General features: G+C 36.8%; 1 protein-coding gene across 8 annotated transcripts in view; it reads right to left on the reverse strand.

Annotated features, from left to right (window-relative positions):
* KDM6A (lysine demethylase 6A) overlaps positions 1-25355 on the reverse strand; it is a 158802-nt gene that overhangs the window by 98365 nt on the left and 35082 nt on the right. For all 8 annotated transcript variants that reach the window (XM_062599581.1, XM_062599574.1, XM_062599564.1 and 5 more), the window contains exon 4: positions 15257-15306. In XM_062599581.1, coding sequence (XP_062455565.1) covers positions 15257-15306 — 50 coding nt within the window. The remainder of the gene's footprint in view (positions 1-15256; positions 15307-25355) is intronic.

The raw sequence follows: 25355 nt of genomic DNA on the forward strand, positions 1-25355 counted from the left end.
CTGCTCTGAATACTCATCTTTGTAAGGTTGTTTCACAGAGCAGTGCACGATCAGGCTCAGACACTACTCTAAAAACATTTTAGAGTAGGATGGTCTTAGCCTCACATGAACTACCTCTACTTTTTTTAAAGAGGTGTTTTCAAATTCTAGGATCGCCCCATCCTCCCGCCATTACTTTTCTCTATCTCTTGTCAGTTTATCCACATGCACGTCAATCTCTGTCTCCTCCTCCCTCAACACATAGAGGAGACTGAGTCTCCATCCCTGGGAAGAGAAGGAAATGAAGAGGCTAGCAAAACAAAAGGATTGAGCAAAACACCTCACACTCTTTCATGGAAGGCACCAGGGCTATATCCAATAGTCTGTCAGCCACAAGAACTGGAGATGAAAAAAGCAGTTTTCAGTTCCATGTCAGAAACATGCCTGCTGTTTCTGCCAGCAATCTTCTGTTTGCCTGCAGCAATGCTTGTCCTTGTTGGGGGGATGAAGACAGCTGGACTTACCTACTCCCTTACACTTTCTGGGGAAAAAAATGAAAAATATCACTTCTCCCTGTAAGTCTCTAAATCCATGCTCAGAGTATAGATGCTTCCTCACATCTCTTTGAGAGCCTCAAAATGGAACTTAGAGGAGTTGGCAGAAGCCAACTATGTTAAAATCTCCAAAAGTTTTCTACTATTTGTTCCTGAAACTCCCCTTCACAGACACTCAAGCTTACAGTCCAACTCTTTAGAAACACATGATAGACAGAACAGACTAGAGATTTTTCAAAGGTTAAAAGCTGATCACCTTTACATTAGATAGCAGAAGAAATACAGATTTAGACACAAACCAGCACACCATTCACTGCCTCATTTCCTTTACCACTCTGCAGTATTCTCTGAGAATACAGGATTTTTTTTTTTTTTTTTTAGATTCCATTTTCCCATTCTGTTCCTACATATACAGAGGTTTCCCCCCTTTCCTCCAGTTAAGGACTCCTGTATTTCCTCTACCATAAACTTTCTCTCGTTCATCCTGTCAAGAACGTAACCCACTGCTTTCCACCTCCTCCAAAATCCCAAGGCTGTTTTTCGTTCCTGTCCCACCTCTGCAATCCTCCAGTTCCAACTCCATGGACACTCCACTTAACAACAGTATCAGCTTTAGCATTTCTCCAGTGAGGTTCCTCTGCACCCCTACTAGCACTGGTAGTAGGGCAAGAAAAATGACAGTTGAAGGACACGAGGAATCATTTAAATCAGCAAGAGCATCAAGAGAAACACCGGTATAACTGTGCCATCAAATTGTGAGATTAATCAAGACTTAACAAAATTCTATCAAATTTAAAATTGATCTAATTTACTTAAAAACTTGCAACAGCAGTCTTAATCAGAAAGAGGCATAGATAACAGTGCAATCAACAGTAGAAAAAAAAGAAAATTTGAAGCCTAAATTAAATTAGATTTTAAGCAGATGTCCTCAAGATGAAATTATTGTACAAGGAGGCTTAGGAGAGGGTGACTTAAGTTAATACTACTTAGAGTTGTCTTTTTATTTTAAATGCATAGTCAGGGGATATTTTTTACTCCAAATTTCTTCAAAAGCTTTGCAAATACCTATTGATGTCTCAAATTTACAACATGCAGCTTACACGAGGGTAAGTCTGAGAGCAGTATTGCTGCATGTAACCAGAGAAAAGCAAAGTGGAGCTCTGTTTCTAGAAAAAACAACAAAATTCTCATTAATGGAGCCCCTAATGAATAAAGTGACATTTCAATCATGACAGATTTCAAACATTTGCTGGCACAAATCATCAATGCAAAGCAGCTTATGAGTTCTAATAAATATAACATTAAGAAAGTTAGGGACAGGAGAACAAAATAAGACCCAGAAAACACTGTTAAATAATACATCGAGAATAAATAAATATTACCAGGGTAAGGCTTACATCAAATGCAGCAGAATATTGCCTCTCTATCTGTAAGAGTATTTTAAAAAATTAAATTTGAAATGTTGATTCTGGAAAGAGCAAATTAAAATACTTCAAATTTACAAAATACAACACTTATTCCTTAGTAGGTGAAATATTTACTTAGTCTTAGAAACGAAGAACCACCTTAAAATGTAAGGCATTCATGTCAGCAGATAAGAAATGCTACTCAGTATTGAGAAACCAAAGTTCCTTATCACTCATGATCAAAACGAAATCTACTAACTACAAATAAGGGGGGGAAAAGTATATTTTGGTTTTTACCTTTTCCATGCAAACAAAAAGTAACTACATAAAATATGCATTATTTATATCATTTCTATGGTTTCTACAGTTTCTACAAACAACAGAAATTTTTGAAAGTAAGCATTCTCTCCACTACCAAACTAATACAGTTATTTACATAAAAAAAAAAGGGAAACATTAGATCATTCAGTATGACTACCATTCAAATAATCTGTCCAAGGAGTCAAGTCTCCTGTCTACTGAAGATCTGTCATCTGTTGAAGTCAGAACTGTTCTACTCAACAAAAGGTGCTCTCCCCTGGCAATCTGACTTAATGAGAAAGTTTCTCCAGTGCCAAACTTCTGTGTCCCCCATATTTTAGCATCCTACTTTCTCAGCAGAGAGAATGAAGAAAGGGAGCTTGCTGTTACTCTATCAACTAGTCATAGAATCACAGAATCAGTAAGTTTGGAAGGGACCTCTGGAGATCATCTAGTCCAACCTCCTTGCTCAGCAGGGTCACCTGGAGCAAGTTGGACAGGGCTGCATCCACTCATCACTCTCACGGTGAAGAAATTCCCCCTCATGGTCAGGTGGAACTTCCTGTGCTTCCATTTCTGCCCATTGCCTCTTGTCCTGTCACATGGGACAACTGAAAAGAGTTTGTCCCCATCCCCTTGACACCCTCCCTTCAGGTACTTGTAGACAGGGATAAGATCCCCCCCTCAGTCTTCTCTCCCCCAGCCTAAGTAGGCCCAGCTCTCGCAGCCATTCCTCATAGGGCAGGTGCTCCAGCTCACTCTGATAACCCTCACAGCCCTACTCTGGACTCTCACCAGCAACTCCATGTCTCTCTTGTCCTTGTCCTGGGGAGCCCAGAACTGGACACAGTACTCGAGATGTGGCCTCACCTGAGTAGAGGAGCAAGATCACCTCCCTCAACCTACTGGCAACAGTCTTCCTGATGCACCCCAGGAGACCATTGGCCTTCTTGGCCACAAGGGCACATTGCTGCCTCATAGTCAACTTGTCGTCCACCAGCACTCCCAGGTCCTTCTCTGCTGAGCTGCTCTCCAAAAGTTAAGCCCCCAACCTGTTGCCAGGTGCACAGGGTTATTTTTCCCTAGGTGCAGGACTCTGCACTTGCCCTTGTTAAACCTCATGAAGTTCCTCTCTGCCCAATTATCCAGCCTGGCCAGGTCTCTCTGAATGGCAGCACAGCCCTCAGGTGTATCCGTCACTCCTCCCAGCTTAGTATCATCAGCAAACTTGCTGAGGAGGCACTTCATCCCCTCATCCAGGTCACTGATGAATAAGTTGAACAGGATGGGACCCAGTACTGAGCCCTGGGGGGACTCCACTAGCCACAGGACTCCAACTTGACTCTGTTCCTCTGATGACAACCCTCTGAGCTCTGCCTTTCAGCCGGTTCTCAGTCCACCTCACTGTCCACTCACCTAACTCACACTTCCTGAGCTTCTCTAGGAGAATGTTATGGGAGACAGTGTCAAAAGCCTTGCTGAAGTCAAGGTACACAGCACCCACTGCTCTTCCCTCATCTACCCAGACAGTCATTCCATCACAGAAGCCTGTCGGATTGGTTAAGCACGATTTCCCCTTGCTGAATCCATGCTGGCTACTCCCGATCCCCTTCTTTTCCTCCTTATGCCTGGAGATGACATCCAGAAGGAGCTGTTCCATCACTTTTCGAGGGAGGGAGGTGAGGCTGACTGGCCTATAGTTGCGTGGGTTCTCCTTCTTGCCCTTTTTGAAGACTGGAGTGACATTGGCTTTCTTCCAGTCCTCAGGTACCTCCTCAGTTCTCCAGGACCTTTCAAAGATGATGGAGAGCGGCCTGGCAACAACATCCGCCAGCTCCCTCAGTACCTGTGGGTGCATCTCATCTGGGCCCACAGACTTGTGGATGACAAGCTTGCCCAGAAGATCTCTAAAGCTCTCCTCCTCAACCAAAGGAGTCTTCCTTTTTTCCAGACTTTCTCTCTCACATCCAGGCTGCAGGATTCTTGAGGGCTGCCCTTAGCAGTGAAGACTGAAGCAAAGAAGGCATTCAGTAATACTGCCTTCTCTGTAGCCTTTGACTCGGGGTGGGGGGGGAAGAGGGGGTGCTGCCTCATTCAGTCACGGGCCCACATTTTCCCCAGTCCTCCTCTTGCTACTAATGTATTTGAAGAAGCCCTTCCTGTCGTCCTTAACATCCCTTGCCAGACTCAATTCCAAATGGGCCTCAGCCTTCCTCGCCGCATCTCTACATACTCTGACTGCATTCCTATAATTCTCCCAAGTGGCCTGTCCCCTCTTCCACATTCTGTGTACTTTCTTCTTCTGTCTGAATTTGGCCAAGAGCTCCTTGCTCACCCATGCAGGTCTCCTGCCCCTTTTGCTGCTCTTCTTTCTCCTTGGGATGCACTGCTCTTGAGCTTGGAGGAAGTGATGTTTGAATACTAGCCAGTTCTCCTGGACCTCCCTTCCTTCTAGGGCCTTAACCCATGAGATTCCTCCAATTAGGTCTCTGAAGAGCCCAAAGTCCGCTCTCCTGAAGTCCAGGGTTGCAAGCCTGCTTATTGCCTTACTTCTTTCCTGCAGGAACCTGAACTCCACCATTTCATAGTCATTGCAGCCAAGGCTGCCCCCAACCTTCACATCTCCAACCAGTCCTTCTTTGTTGGTTAGGACAAGGTTCAGCAGGACACCTCTCCTCATTGCTGCCTCCACCACCTGTGCCAAGAAGTTATCATCGACATACTGCAGGAGCCCCCTGGACTGCTCATGCCTTGCTGTGTTGTCCTTCCAGCAGATATCAGGGTGGCTGAAGTCTCCCATGAGAACCAGGGCCTGTGATCACGAGGCTACTTCCAGCAGTCTGTAGGAGGCCTCAACAACCTCCTCTTCCTGGTCAGGTGGCCTGTAGTAGACACCCACAACTGTGTCCCCTGTGTTAACCTGCCCTTTGATCTTCACCCATAAGCTCTCAACTGCCTCCTCCTCCTCCACCCTAGGCAGAGCTCGATGCATTGCAGTTGCTCTCTCACATAAAGAGCAACCCGATCTTGCCTTCCTGGCCTTTCTTTCCTAAAAAGTCAAAGGACAAAAGCTCTTGATTCTGCACAAAAACTTCTGTAATAGGAGAATTCAATAGACAAAAAAGCTTTTCTGAAGAGACTTTACCACCACAACCATGATGATTATTCAAGTCACCTCCATCCAGAATACTTAAGACTTCTAGACACAAATCATGTATATATGGGGAAAAAGTGACCTCCTGCTGATTTTCAGGATGACCATTAGAAAATATTCAGAATATTATTTGGAAACAGATACCATTTCTAGAGCATTTTTCTGCGTGGAGGGTGGGGGATTATTTCTTGCCTTCTCCTTCCGCTGACCAAAGCAAATAGGCTCTCCAAAGTGTATTCTCTCTCTCCTTTTTTATTTTAATTACAATTAATAGTCTGAGTAAATTACAAATCTGTTGGGAAGCTCTGAGTTCCCATAAGTCTGTTACTTAACAGGGATGAGTGGTTTACTGAATGCATACACCAAAATATTTCAAAACCATAGATACTGAAAGCAAAATTTTTTCATAAATTAATGCAAATATAAAATATTTCAAACAAAAGAGCAATATATACTATCCCTAAAAAGGCCTAACACTTGTTCTGATCTAAACAGGTACATTGTTATATGTGCAGAGGATGATTCCTTGGTTTTGCATGATGACAGCTGATTAGAAGAAATAGAAAAAGGGGCAATTTATCAGATTTATGTAGTGTTCAAAGGACACTCGTTCAGTTCAATTTCATCAACATTTTGTAGTTTAATTCGTCAGTCTCATTCTTTTCAAGATCTTGCACCTAATTCTTGCTTCCTTTCAAGGAGGGGGATTATGCCTCCTGTCATAATTTTATTAGATAAATCATCTATTAGAGCTAATCGTTAGAACCTTGTGCAATTTTACTTTTCACAAAACTGAACATACTGCATTATTTATCTGCATTAATAATAGTAAAAAACAGTATTTATTTCTTTTTGTCATGAGACTATGAAAGAATTTTCTGTATTTTAACAGGCATAGTGACAGAGTTTTAGACAGACAAATCCCCAAATGCAAATAAACTAAAATTATAATTCGTGAGATGTATTAGCCTTTAAAAACATATCTGGATAAATGTATAAATTCTTCTAAACTAGTTATTAAACTAGTTGTGCTTTACAGTCTCTTCTTAACAGCACTGAAATACAATATATTTTCCCCTTAATCTTTCTACCCGGCATCCACTTAACAGCAAATGTTTTACAAAAAAAACGTATTCCTTCTTTCAGCTCATCTGCTTCACCACTTTACAAGAGATACCTTTTATTTTTAGCATTGAACATTGAAAGGTTTTTTTCTGAAATTCAAATACAGTTATTCATTGGGTTCTGGCGGGGGGCGGTGTCATATTTTGTAGATGAAAAAGCGTTATTGATAATACTGTCATCATTATCTTTCCAGCATTCCAGAGATTTTCCTTATTTATTCCACATTTCTCTGAAATATTTTGAAAACGTACACACAGTTCCTGTACCCTTAAAAGACAGTGTTCAAGTCAGTCTAAATAAACATTGCTTGCTTTTTGGGTTACCAGTTTAACATCACTGAGTAATCAAGCTAACTGATCATACCTATAGGATGCTGAAGTAACCTAATCTACAGTGTTTCTGAAGATACAGAGTATATGAACACCGAATACACACTGTATGTGCACAACAACCCATTTATTTAGTCCTTCAATTCAGACACCTTCATACACCAAATTTCTCTTAGGTCTTGTTCTTTTAACAACTTTTCTAGCTTTTCCAATATCATCTTACATGCAATTTCCAGTTATCTTGACCTACTGAAGGGCCAAATTCAAAAACTAAATGCATTAAGAACCCTTAAGAAACTTTGGAGGAAAAAAAAAAAGAAAGATGTTCTAGCAAAGGGCCTCAGCATTTCAGTGCAATTCTTAGATCCATCTTTCCCGTAAAAGCCTTTCTATGGCAGTGAACTCATTCACTTCTTCAAATACTGAACTATTCTACCAGATTACCACTCTGTATTCGTTGGTGTCTGGATTAATTCCACTCCTGTCATTTTAAACCTTTTCTCCCCCCCCCCCCAATGAAATTGTTCAGTACCACCAGCTATAGTAATAAGTACATACATTTAAAACTCATCATTGTTTAATTTGTAAGACATAAGTTTCTAAGACATAAATTCTTTGTCTAACATCTTTATCTACTCTTCTCCTTGCCATGGACATCCCAGTATGTGGAGTCCTTGAACTTCATTTTACCAGCTCAAACTTGAGTAAATTCATTCATATTCTCCACTCTTAAACTTACCCAATTCTAGCTCCCCAGATGATCTTCAATGCTTTACCCTTTGCCTTTTCCTGCCTTCCTCAAAACATCAAAACTCTGATATGCTTTTCCTTTTGTGGAGGGTGATGTTATGCTCCTCACCTCAAGAGCAACTACCTTCCTTGGATTATTTTTTTTTTATTCCCTCCCATCATGCCTGGTGAATTTATGAACTGTATTATCACAGGGATTGCTGCAGGGGAAAAAGATAGTGAAATCTTATTTCAAATCTCCCACAATTTATTCCCACATTATTCTTCATATTCACCTTATTCCATTCTTCCTATATGCTTTTAGTCTTAGTATATGTTTTTATATCTCTTCTCCCATTTTATTTAAATTCAAATTCTTAGCAGGACTACTTCTTCCTTCCCTCAGTCTCTGTCATTCTTTCTCTACTCACACTTTCCTCTTCCTCAAATTATCTGTTTAGTCTCATTCAAAGTCTTACAATTTTTTCCTCTCCTCAGCCATCTCTCTTCTATTTTCTTATTTTCTTTTTTCCAGGCACAATAGTTTGCCATCCTATATTATTATGCTATCTGTACCAGACTCTGACCATATTTGCAGATTGTTTTCCTCAGAGTACAGTCTCCTGAAAATGTCTACCCTTTATCTCCATTATGATGACCTACTCTCTCTAGTATTTAAAAGTTAGGACTTTCCTTTCAAATTTGTATCTATTTTATATTTGCTTTTCCATAACGGATGATAATATCATTCTTCTCTCTTCCTCTTCAGTTCATAATAGTTCCTAAAGCAGTTATACTTCATATCCTCTCAGAACACAATCAGAATACATCTTCTTCAAAATATTTCTATTGAAAATAATGCAACCTTAAAACTACAGTTTTAGAATTCTATGCCATCCCTCGCTACAGACTATGTGGTACATTGACGATCTTTATTTCAGAAAGAAAAGCGTATGTGAAATACTAACAGTATCTCCATTCTTATTGCCTTCCAGAGCTGCTGATTTTTTATGCAATTTCTGTTTTTATTTTCTACTTTCCCAGTCTCCTTTTTCTCTGAAATTTTGGTTTATTCCATTTATTTTGCAGATATATTCTGAATTGCAAGTTTTCTATCTTACTTATTTCTAGGTCACCTACCCGATCTTTCAATTCCTTCTATATTAGCCTCAGTCTCAGAAAATTTCACCTTCATTGAGGATTTTTTTTTAACTCGTTTTCCAAGATTAAGTTTCCTCTGATCAAAGGGACTGTTTCTGTCTTTCCGTTCCTCCTGTACATGCCCTGTGTTGCTACCTGGAAATAATTTTTTATATTAAAAGGCTCTGTGTGTCATTTTAAGTCTTGTTCTCTCTTGTTCTCCTAGGGACTCTTCCAGTGAAGCTTTTCAAGTCTGTCTCCTACACAAAATTTCCATTCTGTTAAAAACACTCCACTACTCTAAACCTATTCTGAAAAAGTTGGGGTCAAGAAAAAAAAAAAAAAAAAAAAAAAAAACAGCAGTGTTTACAGATCATACTACTGCCCAGATCATACTGCTGCCCGCTCCAGCTTCAGTTTCAGGAAGCTCTCAGTTCTGGCAATTCCTAGCGATCCAACACCACTGTACTGTTTCAATTAAACTAAGCATTTAAATCTAATTAAAAAAATAATGGAAGTTTTGATGAGTTCTGTCTAAAAATCCTACTTGGTATTTTGAGGTTACTGCAGAAAACAAAGCAGTTGTGAGTCAATGAAATGGAAAATTGCTCTGTCTTATAACAGACACTCTAAGGTGCAAAATGTTCTCTCATTTTGCTTTTATCAGTATGTCTAGTAATTGCTTTTTGTCCAACTATTTAAAAAGAGGAAAATGGACTTAAAATTTGGAGAAAGAGACAGCAAAATATCCCAAATTAGAGCATTATTGTATTTTCACTTGTTTCCTATTTTATAGAATTAAGAAGACACACCAACAAAGGCATTTGACCTATCAAAAGGGAAAAAGTAGAGTTGAGAAGTTGTACAGAAATATTAAGAGACGCAATAGGTTTAGTTTTTAAAAAAGGCCTTTGCTAATTCTAATTTTCAGTTATGAAGTCTTACTACTAACTGAATGTGCTTCAGTAATAGAAGTTTGACAAATTATTCTTAGTAACACTTCTATATAGGTTTAATTATAAAACAGCATTGTAAAAAAATTAATCAGTACTAAACTATACTTTAGAACTCCGTATCAAAGAATTACATTGTAAAATTGTTTTCTGTAACAAGCTAACTACTCAGCACAGACTAAGATTTCACTCCTCCTCCATGGCAAGCACATACATTCAGTTATTTGAAGCCTCACTTTGCCAGGCTCTCTCTGTCCATTTAATAGATTTTATTTTTTAGTCTCTGCGTGTTTTGGATTCTCCTCAGCTTTATACAGACTATCTGAGAAAAAAAAATGAGAGGAAATTCAATTATTTGCAGACATATTGCCATAATCAAGTTTTCAATAAATATTTATTAAAAAATATATATGAAGGTCATACACACAAGATGACAACCTGAGGTAAACATTCTAATTTACGTACGAGGTCTAATGCCCAGTAAACACAGGGAGGGAACAGCAAATAGCTGTATCCAGAGTAAGACTGATACCATTACCTTGCTGCAAAATAGCTATGGGATTTATTTCCCTCCCTTCAAGTTCTCTTCCCCCCCCCCCCCCCCCCCAGTAAGATCAGTCTTCTATGTTATAGCAGTGTAACTGTTAAGTTCAGGAGAAAAAATTCTCTCAAAAAATGCTCATACTGTACTTGCAGGAAGATATTTTTAAAATCCACTGGTGTATGGAAGTAGGTCTCTAAAGATCCTCCTTGGAGTTTAATATACTACTTTGATGTTTTCACCCAAACTACGTAAATGAAATCTTTATTAAAAACAGGGGTGATTAGGACCATCTTCTCTATACATATGACGATAAAGAGATGCCTGACAGATTTCCTTTTCTTCTAGGCAACCTTCTAGCCAAAGTTAACAGCTAACAAGAAGTCTACCTTTGAATTCATATTTGAGGATATAATTCACTAATTAAGTGTTCCTCAAACATTTCAAGGAATATCCAGATTTGATGACTGACCCACTCTAAGAACTTGTCTACTAAGAGACATTACAATTAAGTAGATTTCTTTTCTTTTTAAGGTACCCTGAATCTAAGCTTAGGCATCTTAGTCTACAGTAAATAGTTTCCTTAAAATAAAGTAACTCATTTTCACAGTAGCTTTCTTCATTTTAAGGTACATTTAGATACGCTTCTAAATACAGTGCTCTGACAATCCTCCAGCATGCTCATAAATGGATAGGAGTGTTTGAGCATCTGTGTACCTTCCGCTACTCTGCCATTTCCCTGACCAAACACAGTTGTCCATAAAAATCCTTCAGGCCAGTCAGGATACTTCTTTTTGATGAGTTCACACACACTATACACCTCATGTCTGAAGACACTGCTATGTCCTCATGCTTCTCATTACTTCTCTGCAAATCTTTTGAACCTGATTAAAGTCCTCTCTAGAAAGCTAAATACTCAGTCCTCAACAACACTGATGTCAAAGGTAGATGGTTCACGGAAACATACTTGCAGAAAACGGCAGATTGGAGCTTGCTGTCAGGTATACTCCAAGCAGATAGGATCTCACCTGCCCACACACTATATCAACCTGGAGTTACCTGAACTCAACCTAATACTCATGTCTCAAATAGTTTCACTTCAAGTTCTGTTTTGCAATGACTACAGCTACCTATCTTCTAACTGTGATAGGTACACGCCAAAGACCACATAAATATACTTTAAACATGACTACCAATGCGAATAAGGGCTACAGTAACAGTGTCATGATACAGCAGAGATGTAATGAAAGTACCTGACAACCATGCTCTTCAATACAACTCTAAGTTAATTACTCAGTTCATAAGCACTCCGGTGAGCACTGGGCCCTCTCCCGGTCCCACACACGAGGAAGAAGGTTTCTGGGGTTTCCCACCACCACCACCCCCAGCAATCATGATAATACCGCAGATCCAAATATTTTACACTCACAACCACACACACACACACATATATAGACCCACATGTTCATGTACTGAAACTTCTGATAGGAAAGCCCTAACAGAACCTACATGCTATACAGAGGAGTTTATACAATGAACTGCATTATAATAAAACCACATGAGATAATTTAAGTAACTTTTTCCAGGTGCCAGATATCTACCATCATGTTTGGATAAAAACTTGCTGAAGTTTTAATCCTTCCTCCTCAGAGTATGTCAAAAATGATAACCATGGCAGACATTGAACTTGGTATCGTTATTTCCTCAGTAATATCAAAATCTACAAACTACAGTTCTACTTGTTGTTTCTCTCTCCTGAGCTGCCCTTCCTATCCTCTCATCCCCCACAGTCCTCCTCACCTCCCCCAATATATTGACACGGGAGTTTTAAAAAGAAATCAGAATGCAGTACACTGCACAGAAGGCAGATTTATTTTAGCATAGACATCTAAGAAGAAGAAACACAGAAAAAAAATACAGAGTTTGGAGCTCTATGTTATCTCAGCTTTCATCCAAGTTGAGATATTTACTTCTTAAGATTTCCAGTCAAATAATTCAGAGCATAGTTAAGGCACCACAGCATACATGCAGAACCCCAATACTTTTGCATGACATTTTATGTTGATCTGTGGGTGGCCAAAGACATTACTGTAAAACATACTCTATTTAGGAATGTGTCATATGCAATGCAATTCTTTAAACTATCCTTACAAATATTACTTCTTTAAAGGAAATAGTAATTCATCAGAATGAAGGGGATATTGATCTAGTAAATGGCAATAATTAATATCTTCTTAATCTTTCACCCTTCATTTCTGTCATCATAACATACACACAAAAGCATATTTTATGATTTTTTTTTTCCTTTTTATTTGGTATAATTAAAATGCTTACTACATTACCAACAAAAACAAGGCACCAAATTCTGAAAAGACAGAAAAAGGTCTGATAACAATAACAAAAAAAACCCCACCAGAACATTGGATAATCTAGAATATCTTTGGGGCATGAAAAAAAATGCAAAGGTCCTGAAAGGATAAAAAGAGATGACTTCTAGAATGAAGAACATATAATAAACAATACATCAAAAGAATGAACAATTGCTGATTTGAGGCAACTATGAAAAAACAAAATAACAGAGACTAAAAATATTACCTAAGGAGGCCAAAATATACCTAATGTAACCTAAAACCTCTCAAAATCCTTCTACAAGTTTTCTATTTATAAACAAAGTAGATAACAGGACACTTATTTCAATCACATAAATTTGCAATGCAGTATGTAATTTCAGATGTGCTGCCTAAGTTTATTAAAGACTGTTGCTGTCTGGATTTAAATCTCTCTTATATAATAACATTCATGTGATCCAGCAGTCTCCGTGAATTTCTCAGTATTTTCACACAGGTGTCCTTATAGCTCACAAATACCACCCTTTCTTCCCACCCTTTCTCTCCCTATTTCCTCATCATCAGAAATTTTAACAGCTTAGCTAGTGATATCTAAACCTGAAAGAATTAAAAAAGGAAAAAGAGAGAGAGAATTAATCTTTTTAAAAACAAGCAAAATAATGAAATGCCTTTGTATTATTTGCGTAGCTCAAAAAAAAAAAGTTAATTAGAAAGCACATGAAAACAGTATCTAACAGTGTGACCAGCAACTTTCCACTGCAAACTCTGGACCTGCTTTATCATCCATTCATAAGAGATAAATGGTTAGCCTGTCATTTTTATCAATATTATCAGTGAAGTTTTTATTGAAAAACATTTTTGTACTCTTTCAGGCTCTTTTCATGCAGATGCAATCAAGAAAAACTTCTAAAATGCTTATGATAAAACATTTAGGACTACACATTCATAGGGAATAAGGTCCTTTCTGTATGAGGCAACCAGAAGATGTTTTTCTCAGAGGTCAAAATATTCTTGTCAACCCCATGATACTTACATTCTTTTAACAAGACTTGTCTAAAATTATCTCTGCAAGGATGGACTCTTGGGATACACACAGGAAGCAGGTATGTGTTAGAAGCTGTGTAAAATATCAGTACACCGAGTACTATCAGAAATTGTTTTCAGCAACTCAAGTACAGATCGCACATTTACTATCTCTGAGCTCTTGAAAGGGAACTGCAAAACAACTGGAGTTCCCATTTGTTTTAACTGCAGATAACATAAGCCATACTGAAGTCTTCTACACCTACAAACATACATATGCCTAAACATACATACGTATTCATATATACACATAAAAAATATTTATATCTTGCCTTGCACTTTCTTAAAATGGCTGGAAAATGATTCAATCAATCATCTGTCGCTTCTTCTAATAACAAGCCATTAGAATACAAGCCAGATAAAACAAATGAAGTCACAAAATATTCTAAACTACTTAGCATGAAAGAGTACAAACAATACAAACTATTACAACAGATGGTTAATTAATTAAACAACAATCCCAACACTCAATTAACAGAAATCTTCAGGCTACCTCTCCAAGAGCACATGAGAGGTAAGAATAGATGAATACTCTTTTTAACCAATATATTAAAAAAAAATCATAATATTGTTTCTGCTTCAACTACCAAATGCCTTGGTGAGAACTGTGCACTCGCACAACTTCAGCTGGAGCAGGGCTTCACAAGACAACAGGAACAATCTCCCTGTGACTCTCTGACTGGATCTCTCTTCCACATTCAAGTAGAATACATTTATTTAAATTCATTCTTCTACACTATTTCCTCTGCCTTTCTCTTCCCACTTCCTCTCTCCCAAATGGAAGAGGATAAAACAGAATTTTTAGAATATACTTATACTCCCTATGAAATGTAAAGAACACAGAAAATGCTGGTTTTAAAAGGCTGGTATATGCATCATATTTGTGTCTTCCCAGATTGAACCCTCCCTATTCGAAATAAGGGATTATGCACACTTTTAAGGTAAACATCTGCTTAAAACCACACAAATGTTAACCGTGCTCATACGTGCTTTCCTGTACTTGCTACTCAATCATGAGCTCCAGATTATTCCATATGACACTATGATGCTGAATGTTTTTCGCACCACTAAAATTCTGTACTTCTATTCATTTACTGTCTTACTGCTTCACATGGACTTAAAGATAACACTCATAGCTATATTAATTAAAAGTTCCCTGTTTTATGTGAGAACATTAGCTAACAGAATATTGAAAGGAACTTTTAAACATCTTAGCATTGATGGAAATAAGAAACAACCTGAGAACACCTTTTCTAGTAAAGTTCACAACCTGTGCAGCAGCTTTCAAGTGGTTATGATTCTCTCAGTACTTATATGTATCCAAATATCTAGGCTTACATAATAAAAATTGAAGTAACAGATAATCAAAAAAATCTAAAACATGACAATTTCATTTATCTGCCTTTTCCACAAACAGTGTGAATACTTGTTCTCACTTAAATTATAGTGAATTGAAGAGGTAGGCAAATGTTTCCATAGGACCCAATTAACAAAGCGAAAAGTAGTTTCAGGTACATACTCCAAACTTATATTAAAATTAACCTATTTTAGAAATTCAATCATTTACAACAACATAAAAAAAAAAAAAAAAAAAAAAAAAAAAGTATATACAGACCTTCCAGTAGTCAGATTGTAAACTGTAGTACCTCTGGTATGCAGATAATGCTGTAGGAAAGAAAAATGAGTGTTGAATTTCTGTTCTGTTGCATTTTTTTTTAAGAAAAGATAGAAAACCTTAAGAGTCAGTCAGAATGTACAGCATTAAAATGATAAATGGTTTAATAAAAGTAACATTGCCACAATAAGTACACTACTGTGGGTAATGCATTCCTTAAGATTACAATTTTGTTTTATGAAATGTCAACCCAAAAGAATATTTATTATTAATCATACAAATGTAAATCAAGCAATATTTTAAGGAAAACTTATAACAAAAAGAATCATTTGAAATTTGGGGATTTTTTTCTGGACAAAGCTACTGTAAGATATAAAAATTTAATCATGTAGCTCATTTACAATGCTCCCTGATGTCCTGTAATTTTTAAAGCATGAGTGCAGAGGGACACATACAGAGAAATCAGTTTCACATGCCCTTTCATTCAGTAACTAAAAAAACAAAAGCTAGTGGAAAAAAGCTTACGTTTTATTCAACATGTAGTTAAGACCAAGACTGACCTGAAAAACAGCTCCAGAGCACCATCTTTATAGAACATTAGCACTACTTAGCAATGAAGTCCTCAAATCACTAGTCCTTCATCCCTCTTTCCCCACTAAAAAGTCTTGTTGACACATCTTGCCTTTGGCTAACAGGCACATGGCAGCATCAGACCAGAATGTAAACAAGCCTTATGTTCTTATAAGAACATTGCACAATGCATCATCAAAAAATTGAATATTTTGGATAATGATTCACTGCTGTACCATCAAGAATTTGATTTTAAGTGTTTGTTTCTTAACATTTATGAACACTGTCTACATACTATATGTTTTCCAAACACCAAAAAAGTCTCTGCTTTGAAAAATTACAAGCATTAAACCAATATCAACAGATTAAGGTAGCAAGAACAGTATGTACTTTATATACAGGTTCATTTCCTGCAAGTACCATCACAAAACCATCTCCCTAAGTTATACTATTCCTCAATAATGTGACAAAGTCCTGCATAATCATTTCTTGTAACTTAACCAAAGAACCATCTTAGATTTAAGTAAAGGGAGAATAAAAAAACGTGCACTGGCAAGACATACTGAGCTTGCTCTTCCAAAAATAAAGCTCAGGATGCACCAGATCTCATCAATCCCTTTGGTTACATTCTATATCCTAGTGATTTTCAGTCTCCTCTGATGTCTAGATCCCTAAACATTTTCCGTTGGACACACAAAATTCTGCATAAGCAGCCTACATAAGCAGGCTACTAAACAAGCTGGCCGTTAAGGGTAATCCACACACCACCCATTTGCAACAAGGCAAAATTCACTGATTTATCATTTAACAAAATACTCAAAGCTAAAGCAAATACTGTTTGTTTGTTTGAAATTAATACCAAAGCACTGGGGCCTACAGCTCTTTTGCCCATCTTCTGGGGTTTTGGCTGTTGTTCAGGATTGTTCTTAAAATTTATGTGTAACGTCAGTTAGATACAAAAATTTAAGTTGCTAGTTCTTTAAAATACCTTCGAGATTTTCTGCCAGAAACACTTCCCATCAGGTTGTTCCCATGACCCTCTGGCTGAAGAGGCCTCTGCCGTCTCCCTGCCCCTGCCTGTGTTCCTGGCCACTTACCTCCCTACAGCACCGACAGGCCCCAAGGCAACCTGCATCCACCTCCGCGCTGGTCTGTCTACGAATACTCACAACCACAAAGTTTTAAATAACTTATATATGCCGAATTGTGTCGATAAGGTGCCCTCACCACTGTGATTACTTTTAAAACCAGCTTCTAATTTTAGTGCTCTAAACTGCAATTCATTTAGATGCTCAGAGTAGAAAAATATGTATGAGGATATTCATCATCCTCACATTATCAACATGCACCATCTCTAAATGTCTATATGAAACTAAGTTGAATAAAATCATTTAAAAATCTAGTCAATCAGGTCAAACATTTCACACCTTAAGAATACATGTTTTTCTTCTCACTCTCCAATTTGATACAAACACAAACGTATCATTTTAAATCTAAGAATATATCTACCGCATTCTATAATTTTGTTACAACACATGTTCACTAGAACACAGAATAACACCCTATCCCAAATACTCCTTCTAAATTCACTGTCTCCCAGGTATCATTAGCAGGTTTACAATAGAAAAGCTATTTGAACATTTATGACTTTGCCTTCCCAAACAGGAAGAAATACACACATATATACAGGGCATAAACACCAAAACATAAAATATGCCACAGTTAAATAAAAGAAAAAAAATATTTCACTCAGGCAGTACCTAGCCAAATGCGAAGGTTAAAACATATTCAAAACCTTAAGTGAACAGCACCATATTATCCAAGACTTAGGAAACTGAGAAATTATTTTAACCTGCTATTTTATTAAAGTAAGTCAATTATACAGGGGATAGGGATGGAATAAAAAGACAAAAAGAATGTTAAATTCAATGCTAAGGCCTTATTTTGAAAGAATGAAAATGAGAACCATTTTAGCATAATAATAAAACATATAGAAACACTCACACAGTCAAGAGAACTAAAACATAAATTTCCCCATAGCACAACATACTACTAGTAAGTAAGTAAGTTGTATGTTTACAAAATATCATTTTTTAATAAAAAAAATATAGGAATAGAGAAGCAAGAGAAGATTGAAAAAGGAAAAAAAAAAAAAAAAAAAAAAAAAGGTTAAAAAGGTTTACTGTTGTTCTGTGACCAAAACCATTTCTTATTCAAGCATAGAAAAAAAGAAAAAGTGTATCTTTTAATCCTGTTCCTAACTCTAGGCCAGCCAGAGCATGCGTGGCCTCTTTTCCCAGACAAACAATCAGAGATACTGGAACAGAGCTAAGCAGCACCGAAAAAAAGGTGAGAAGAGACCTGGGGGTATTCACTGTGTTCAGATCTGACAAAGCACATGTCAGGGGAGGAGGAAAATTAGGAGATGCAGAAAAACAGGCTCCACTAACACCTCTTGCTCATAAAGCAACTTGCCTAGGTAAGTTCTAGCATCTCCATTTAATACGGTTGGAAAAGCTGGTACATTAAAGAAAGGAGTTTTTGCTCCATGATATTCCACCAGATTTCCCTGGAGTATTAACATTTGCAAATTATTTCCTTTTCATTTCCATTTCTACCTCTCCCACTCCTCAACAAAATTTAGCAATTTCCCCAAGAAACAGGCTCACACTACCATTAAAACAACTACATACACCATACCTGGAAAGCATGAACTACTGAAGCACATTTCATAGATACAATGAAGGTCTTCTCTTCTTATTCTGTAAGGAAGATTACATTATTCTTCTTGAGGAAAGAATACAGTCCTCTTCTTAAGTGTTTTAAAGTTCCCAATGACACTTCTGGGTTCAGCAACCCAGGTTCCATAGATCCATGCTTTCCTTCAAGGACAACTGTACAGAGGCTGGTAGCAGCAGAATACTTAATTCCTGAAGATCTAATACTAAAACTCTCAGCACTGTGCTGAAAACGCAGAACAACAACGAATCATGGAGAGGTCTTTTGCACCTGCGAACAGGAACTGCTTGCCCCTTTCCTGCTCAGGGGAGTTAGACAACAAGAGAACGCACAATTACAGATATTTAACAAATGCTCAATATAGAGTTGCCTGTGAAAGCTTATTTCTGCCTCTTATACATCTGCATTAAGCATTTGCTCCACAAATGCTCAAGGTTTGCTGTAAAGAACCAAAGGAACAGACAGAAAAGGGGGATTCAATGAAGCACTCTTCTGTCAGGGCCTGTATGAAATATTCTTAATCAAACACATCCGTAAGAATAATCTTGCACTCAGAACAGGCTTGAAATGAAATTCTGAAAGCAAGATTTCTGAAATTCTAGTAAAGAAAAGAAAGCCTAGTTGTTTAAAGCAGTAAAACATAAACCATAAACCTGAACTCTACCACACTAGTTTCTACCCCCTAAGTGGGTCACTGGTAAGGATGCTGCCAACAGATAACAGGTAGGCATCCCACGTATTGAAATAACACATTTTATCTAAAAAGCCTATTATAGAAGTACAAGCAACTTTTTCCCTAAAGCTCATTTAAGTTTATGACCACAGGAAATTAGCATAAACCTTAGAACCACAAAATCTATTCTAGATTAAGAGAAAAATAAGTATGTCTGCCGAACAAATAAACAAGTTATGCAAGTTTCTATATGAAACACAGCCGATGCTTCATCAGCGCTATGACCTTAACATGATGATATACTTTCATTTATTAGAAAGTGAAAAGATAACCATAGGTATAATGTATTTGTGGCTTTTTCTGAAAAACATTAAAGGATGTACTGTCATTTGCACCTTTATTTTTCATCCAAGACCAGTCATTCCCAGGTGAGATAATTTTTATTAGAAAGATTTCTATGAACTATTGCCCTTCTTTCAAAATAGTTGTCATCTCCTGTTGACATGAATAACCTCTTTTCAGTTAAGATGTCTTAAAAAAAAAAACAAAACATATTCTAAACCAGTTTTCCAAGAAGAATTAAATCAAGCTGTCTACAGGGAAAAAAGCAGTGGTTCTTTTAAATAATTAACATATAAGCAAGCTAATGCTCTCAATCAAGTTTTGAGAATCGTTTATGCACTTTTTTTAAAAGTGAGGGAATTCTCATCTAAAACATATTATAAAGGTTAAAAATCAGAAGTTATAGTACCTGAAAAAAAAACTTTAAAGATTTCAGATATCTTATTTCAGGTACTATAACTTTCACAAATCATGTGAATAATGGAATTAGAGCAAAGATTGAAAAAAATCCAAATTTATTACTACAAATAAGTTAAATCAAGCATCTTAGCATTTCTACTACATCCAACTTACAGCGAGCCTTAAAAATCCATTTAAATTGATCTAGGGCTATGGAGCACCATAATGAAATGAGTGCTTTGAAATCACTCTTAGGTTGAATTTTGCAGACAAACTTCTATTTGAAACTTATTTTTTTAACTTTGAAAGTTTAGAAGTTAGCTGCTGAAATTCCTAAGCCTACGGAACTGTTTTGTTGGAAGTCAAATATACAGAGGTGTCTTTTTCAACATGCAAGTAACTCCTCAGCATCTTACAGTATGCACATTTTGTCAGAAGCGGATTCAGTATCAACATTAGGAAAATCTTCCTTCTTTCCCTGCGAATTAGATCGTATTTCTAACAGGAGGTAGTCAACCACAGAAAATTCTCTTAAAAGTCACAAAGCAGAGAGACTCCGTTCAGACATCAACAATACTGGAGGACAGACTCATGGATTCTTAGTAAAGGAGCTTGCAGTGACCTCCATGTTGCCAACCTTATGCCCAGGACTTCATTTCTTATCAAATAAGTTCTAACTAATATTATTTTACCATTCTACTTTGAATAATAGCTTAATTTGACCCAAAGGTACCCCCACCCTGTCAGATCACTTGGAGTCAGCTATACCATTTGATGAGAATAAAAGAGTTTCCCTAAAATAGTTCCAAAAAGAAAAACAATCTTTTCACTGTCCTAACGAATTAAAATTATCCTGGGCAGTAAGGAACCTCCTTGACTGTTCCACAATCCAAGCCAGTTTAGGAATCTATCTTATAAACTTCTGCCACCTAATACACAGCTCACCCTCAGTGAGTTCATACAGTTACATTCTGCTGATTTCTTCTTATTGAAGAAGGTTTTGCAGCCACCAGGAACAGGCCACTTTGTAATACCTAATATATCTTTAATATAACACGGAATGATCTGGCCTTGATTATTTGCTCTGTAAGACTCCATTTCCTCTCAGAGTCATGACATAGATGGTACCATTTCCTTATTTCCTCCTTTTTAAGATTCCTTGATTTCACATAAACAATATGAAAGATATTCTTATATAATTACTCTGCATGTGGTTTTAGGATTTTTTTGTTTTAATCTACTTCACATATGAGAAACTGGTAAAACTTTACAAGGTACATATTTGTTTCAATAATAGGTAGAGAGTCTCACTCATCATGTCCAGTCTAAATCCACTACCTAAACAAACAAATGAAGAAAGATGAAAAGGGAAGCAAAGTATCAACTGAATGACAGCCCTCTATCTGTCTTAAAAAAAAAAAAAAAAAAAAAAAAAAAAAAAAAAAAAAAAAGCATATCTGATCACAAATCACATAGTCACTAAAGGAGAGCTTTTACAATCTACTTTTATCAGACCTGTTTTGACACCTGAAAATTTAGGAGGATTTTTAAACTGATACAAACATAGAGAAATTTGAGGTTTTTAGTGCTTAAGTAGCAAAAACGTAAGCTAGATACTGACACCATCTAGTGGCATCTTGCATGGCTAAATGTGACCACTACAGATTTTTGACTTGCTAAACTTCTGTTTTATTTCAAACTTAAACTGTAGTTGGAAAGGTAAGGGCAAACATAAATCTGATGACATATCCCTGAAAAGAACTACAAAATCAATTCAACTTCACGTTCTTCTCTATAAATAAGTACTTGCTTTCCTAAATAGCAATTTCTCTTTTTTTTAAGGATAATTTTTAAACAAGTGAACAGTATTTCTTAGCACCTATCTAGTCAGAATAGGAAAGGAAATGTAGAAAATTAGGTGAAGAATTGCATAAGGGAAGTAAGGAAGGGAGCACATGCATTGTTTTAAGTCTGATGACTTATTTAGGTAAAGTATTGGTTAAACACCTGGAAACATTTGTAGATTATGCAAATAACTTACTAAGCAGTCCAGGTTTTATCCACATTGATGTTTTAACCTAGCAAATTGGATACTGCTAAGCTAGGGGGTTCGCAAAAAATGTAAAAGATTGAGGAGATTCCAAGGTTGGGTCAATGATTTAAAAAAATAGTAATAATAAATAAATAAAAAAGTGTGGAACTTAGAGCAGCAAAACACAGCTCAGGTCTTCTGTTCTAAGGCCTCAGGAGAGAGGCTGCTCTCATCTCCCTTTAGAGATTCATGCTGAAAGTACCAAGACAACATATAATCAAAGGAGCCTAAAGTATGTCTTCTGAAGACGGAAGGCAGACACTCAAAAGAAACGCAATCATATATTTAAGAAAGAAGGAAAAAAAAAATCACTAAATAAAATTACTCAGAAAACTATTTAGAAGTACACATCCACATCTGGAAATATAATGCAGCAGCGAACTAGTGGGAAGGTCACTGTCCCACAGTCATACCTAACAATGAGCTGCACAGGAGACTAAGTGGCATTAAACATGTAAGAGACACTAATAAATCATGACAGGGAGTTTGCTATTACAGAAATCCTTTAGATAATAAACTACTTTCAGTCCAGCATATGTTTAATCCTGTTACACTCAGAATTTTACGATCTTTCCTACAGTATCAGTGAAAGAACACAAAAATCACATGAAGCTAAAAATCCTTCAGAGAACATACTCCTCAAAACGGCTTTTGACAGTTAAGCATGTATTTAAAATACTGTCTAGATCAAAAAATTTCAGATAACCATTCAAAAAACATGGTCTAGTTATATTCTGTATTAAGAATCCTCAATTGCCAAACCCCCCTGCTTTTATTTAAGAGAAAATTGTAATTTTTAAGCTTAAGAGAACATTTTTACTATGTTCTACAGGAATACAGGAAAATACAGCAATAATTTAAACTGCCTGAAATTTAAAACAAACTCCTCTAAATAGAAGCAACATCGCTTCAGGTAATTACTAACACTTATGGAAAAAAAAAAAAAAAAACTTTAAACAAAAATCGCATTATTATTTGAAACCCAGTCATCTCTTCCTCAATTCATTCAGATGCAGTCAGTAACCACATACAAAATGCGATTGTTAAAATTAATGTAGTGCACCAAAAATGTGATCACCACTTGAGTAAAGCAATAACAAAAATAATTCCAGTGCAGTATTTGTTACACTTCAGTAGTTGTGATTTGAACACTTGCCTGTTTTTTCACAATTAATTCATTAACTCCATTATCTTCTTCCAGGCATTTTGCTTAGAGAATAGCAATTCAAGGTGGCCAAAGATAAAATTATGCCTCATAGTGTGCACTTGCCTCATATTGTGCACTTGCTAGGAGTCCTCCAGGTCAAAGGTTGGGACACAGCCAATACATATGCTCTGTCTACAAAATATAGACCCTTAAGGAAAATACAGGTGACTTCAAAGTCCATGAGCTCCAAAAGCATTAAACTAGAACCACAACTTCAGAGATCATTCTCTGCTCTCCTTATGGAAACCAGGGTCATGAAAAAAAGAAGAAACACCTCAGTCAAACTACTGATACAGCATTCATTTCTTCTAAGACTATCAACAAAACATATTTGGCAAAACTCTGGCCCTCCAAAGGAATGAAGTAACAGATACAGATGACAGATATCTGCCACAGTCTTAGCTGGATTCACAATTCTGCCAGTGCCCAAAAGCCTACATGACTTATATGCCTGTATCAACCCAAATCATGCCAAAAGCCTTTAATCAATCTCCCTGGCAAAACCTGAGGCTGAGGTTTCACATTCTGGGGCAATGTGTCACTTGTGTGCTCGGTTATTCTTCACTTGGTTCAGCTCCTCAGACAGCTGCACAGTCAGCTGTTTGGGGAACAAATCAGAGAGCAGCAACAAGCAGATGGGGGAATGCCATCCACCAAAGACATGCCCTGGGAAGAAGGGTTTTGGAAGCCTCTGAAATAAAATAATCAATCTGCTGATGAATAACTGTCTTATTAAAAAAAAAAAAAAAAAAAAAAAAAAAAAGACACCAGATTAGGTTTAAGAAAATGGTATCGAGGAGGAACAGAATAGTTTTCACTGGGAGCAGGGAACGTTCTCACTTTGGGAATACCTGAAGCCAAATTCACAGAAACCACCCTGGAACATGTTTGCTAAACTGAATCAATCTACTCTGGTTATAATCTCCAGTAACTCATAATATTTCAGAATCTGCAAAAAGATTAGCATTTTGCTTAATGCCTTCTCCAACAGTAGCAGAGTAAAATTTACAAGGCAAGTCAATGTCATAGCTGCAGAGAAAACCCCTAAAGTAACAGCAGCAATTCAAACACATTGCATTTTGGAAAAATTACAACCTGCAAACTAGCTTCAGTTATCTTCAAGGCTAAGAAAAAATATCATGATACTATAGGCTGACCTTACATATAATAGAGAGAAAAAGAACCTTATCTAATAATTCAGTAAGTAAATTCACCACTTCTGAATTCTGAAGTAAATTCACCACTTCTTTTCAAGGCCATTTTTTTTAAGATATTCAATTTCGACAGAGACTGAAAGTGAAGAAAATACACTGCACTTCTAGAAAAATTACTATATTTAATAGACTTCAATTTAAAAAATATATATCTATGCCTTACTTAAGTCTAAATCCATCTATTGTCAGTCCTCAACTTATTCTAAATTCGAAGATAGTCTGCTCCTACCTGATATTCTCCTTGCACATGCAGCAAGGATTGTGTATGCCTAGATAATTCCAATAACAATATGTAGTAATCTGCCATGAATCCTTTTCAGAGCTCCTCCTTTCAAGGCCATTAGTCCTAGTCTTGTATAGAAACGACCTACAGTTTTTGTTACTAGGTTTATGAGAAGGTACAAACCACTTAAAAATGTTAACACTCGAAGAGTATACCTAACCGAATAATCCAAGTTTGTCTATGTATTTGTGAATAAAAAGTTAATGGAGACAGATCAAAACGGAAGAAAATATGAACATGCAGCTGTTAAAATCTCACTGTTAACCTAGCATTGCTTAATTGATGAAAATCAATGATCAGACTTTTACAATCAATTAACAATTTCGTTCTACTTGGCACAAACTGTATTGCATAATTTTTTAAACAAAGAACATTTGCATCACATTTGCCTGTAGTAAAAATATACCTTTATATCTTATATATAACGCTGTATATATAATGGCTTCCAAGAAAAAAAAGTTGCCTAGCATTAGTCATGCTACTATCTTCTGATATTGTATTAATTACATCCTGCGTCAATTTCTCCATGACTTTGTCCAAGACTAATTTCAGGCTAGACAGATTACAGTTTCCAAGATCA

This window comes from Rhea pennata, chromosome 1, assembly GCF_028389875.1.
Source record: "Rhea pennata isolate bPtePen1 chromosome 1, bPtePen1.pri, whole genome shotgun sequence".
In the NCBI taxonomy this organism is placed as follows: Eukaryota; Metazoa; Chordata; class Aves; order Rheiformes; family Rheidae; genus Rhea; species Rhea pennata.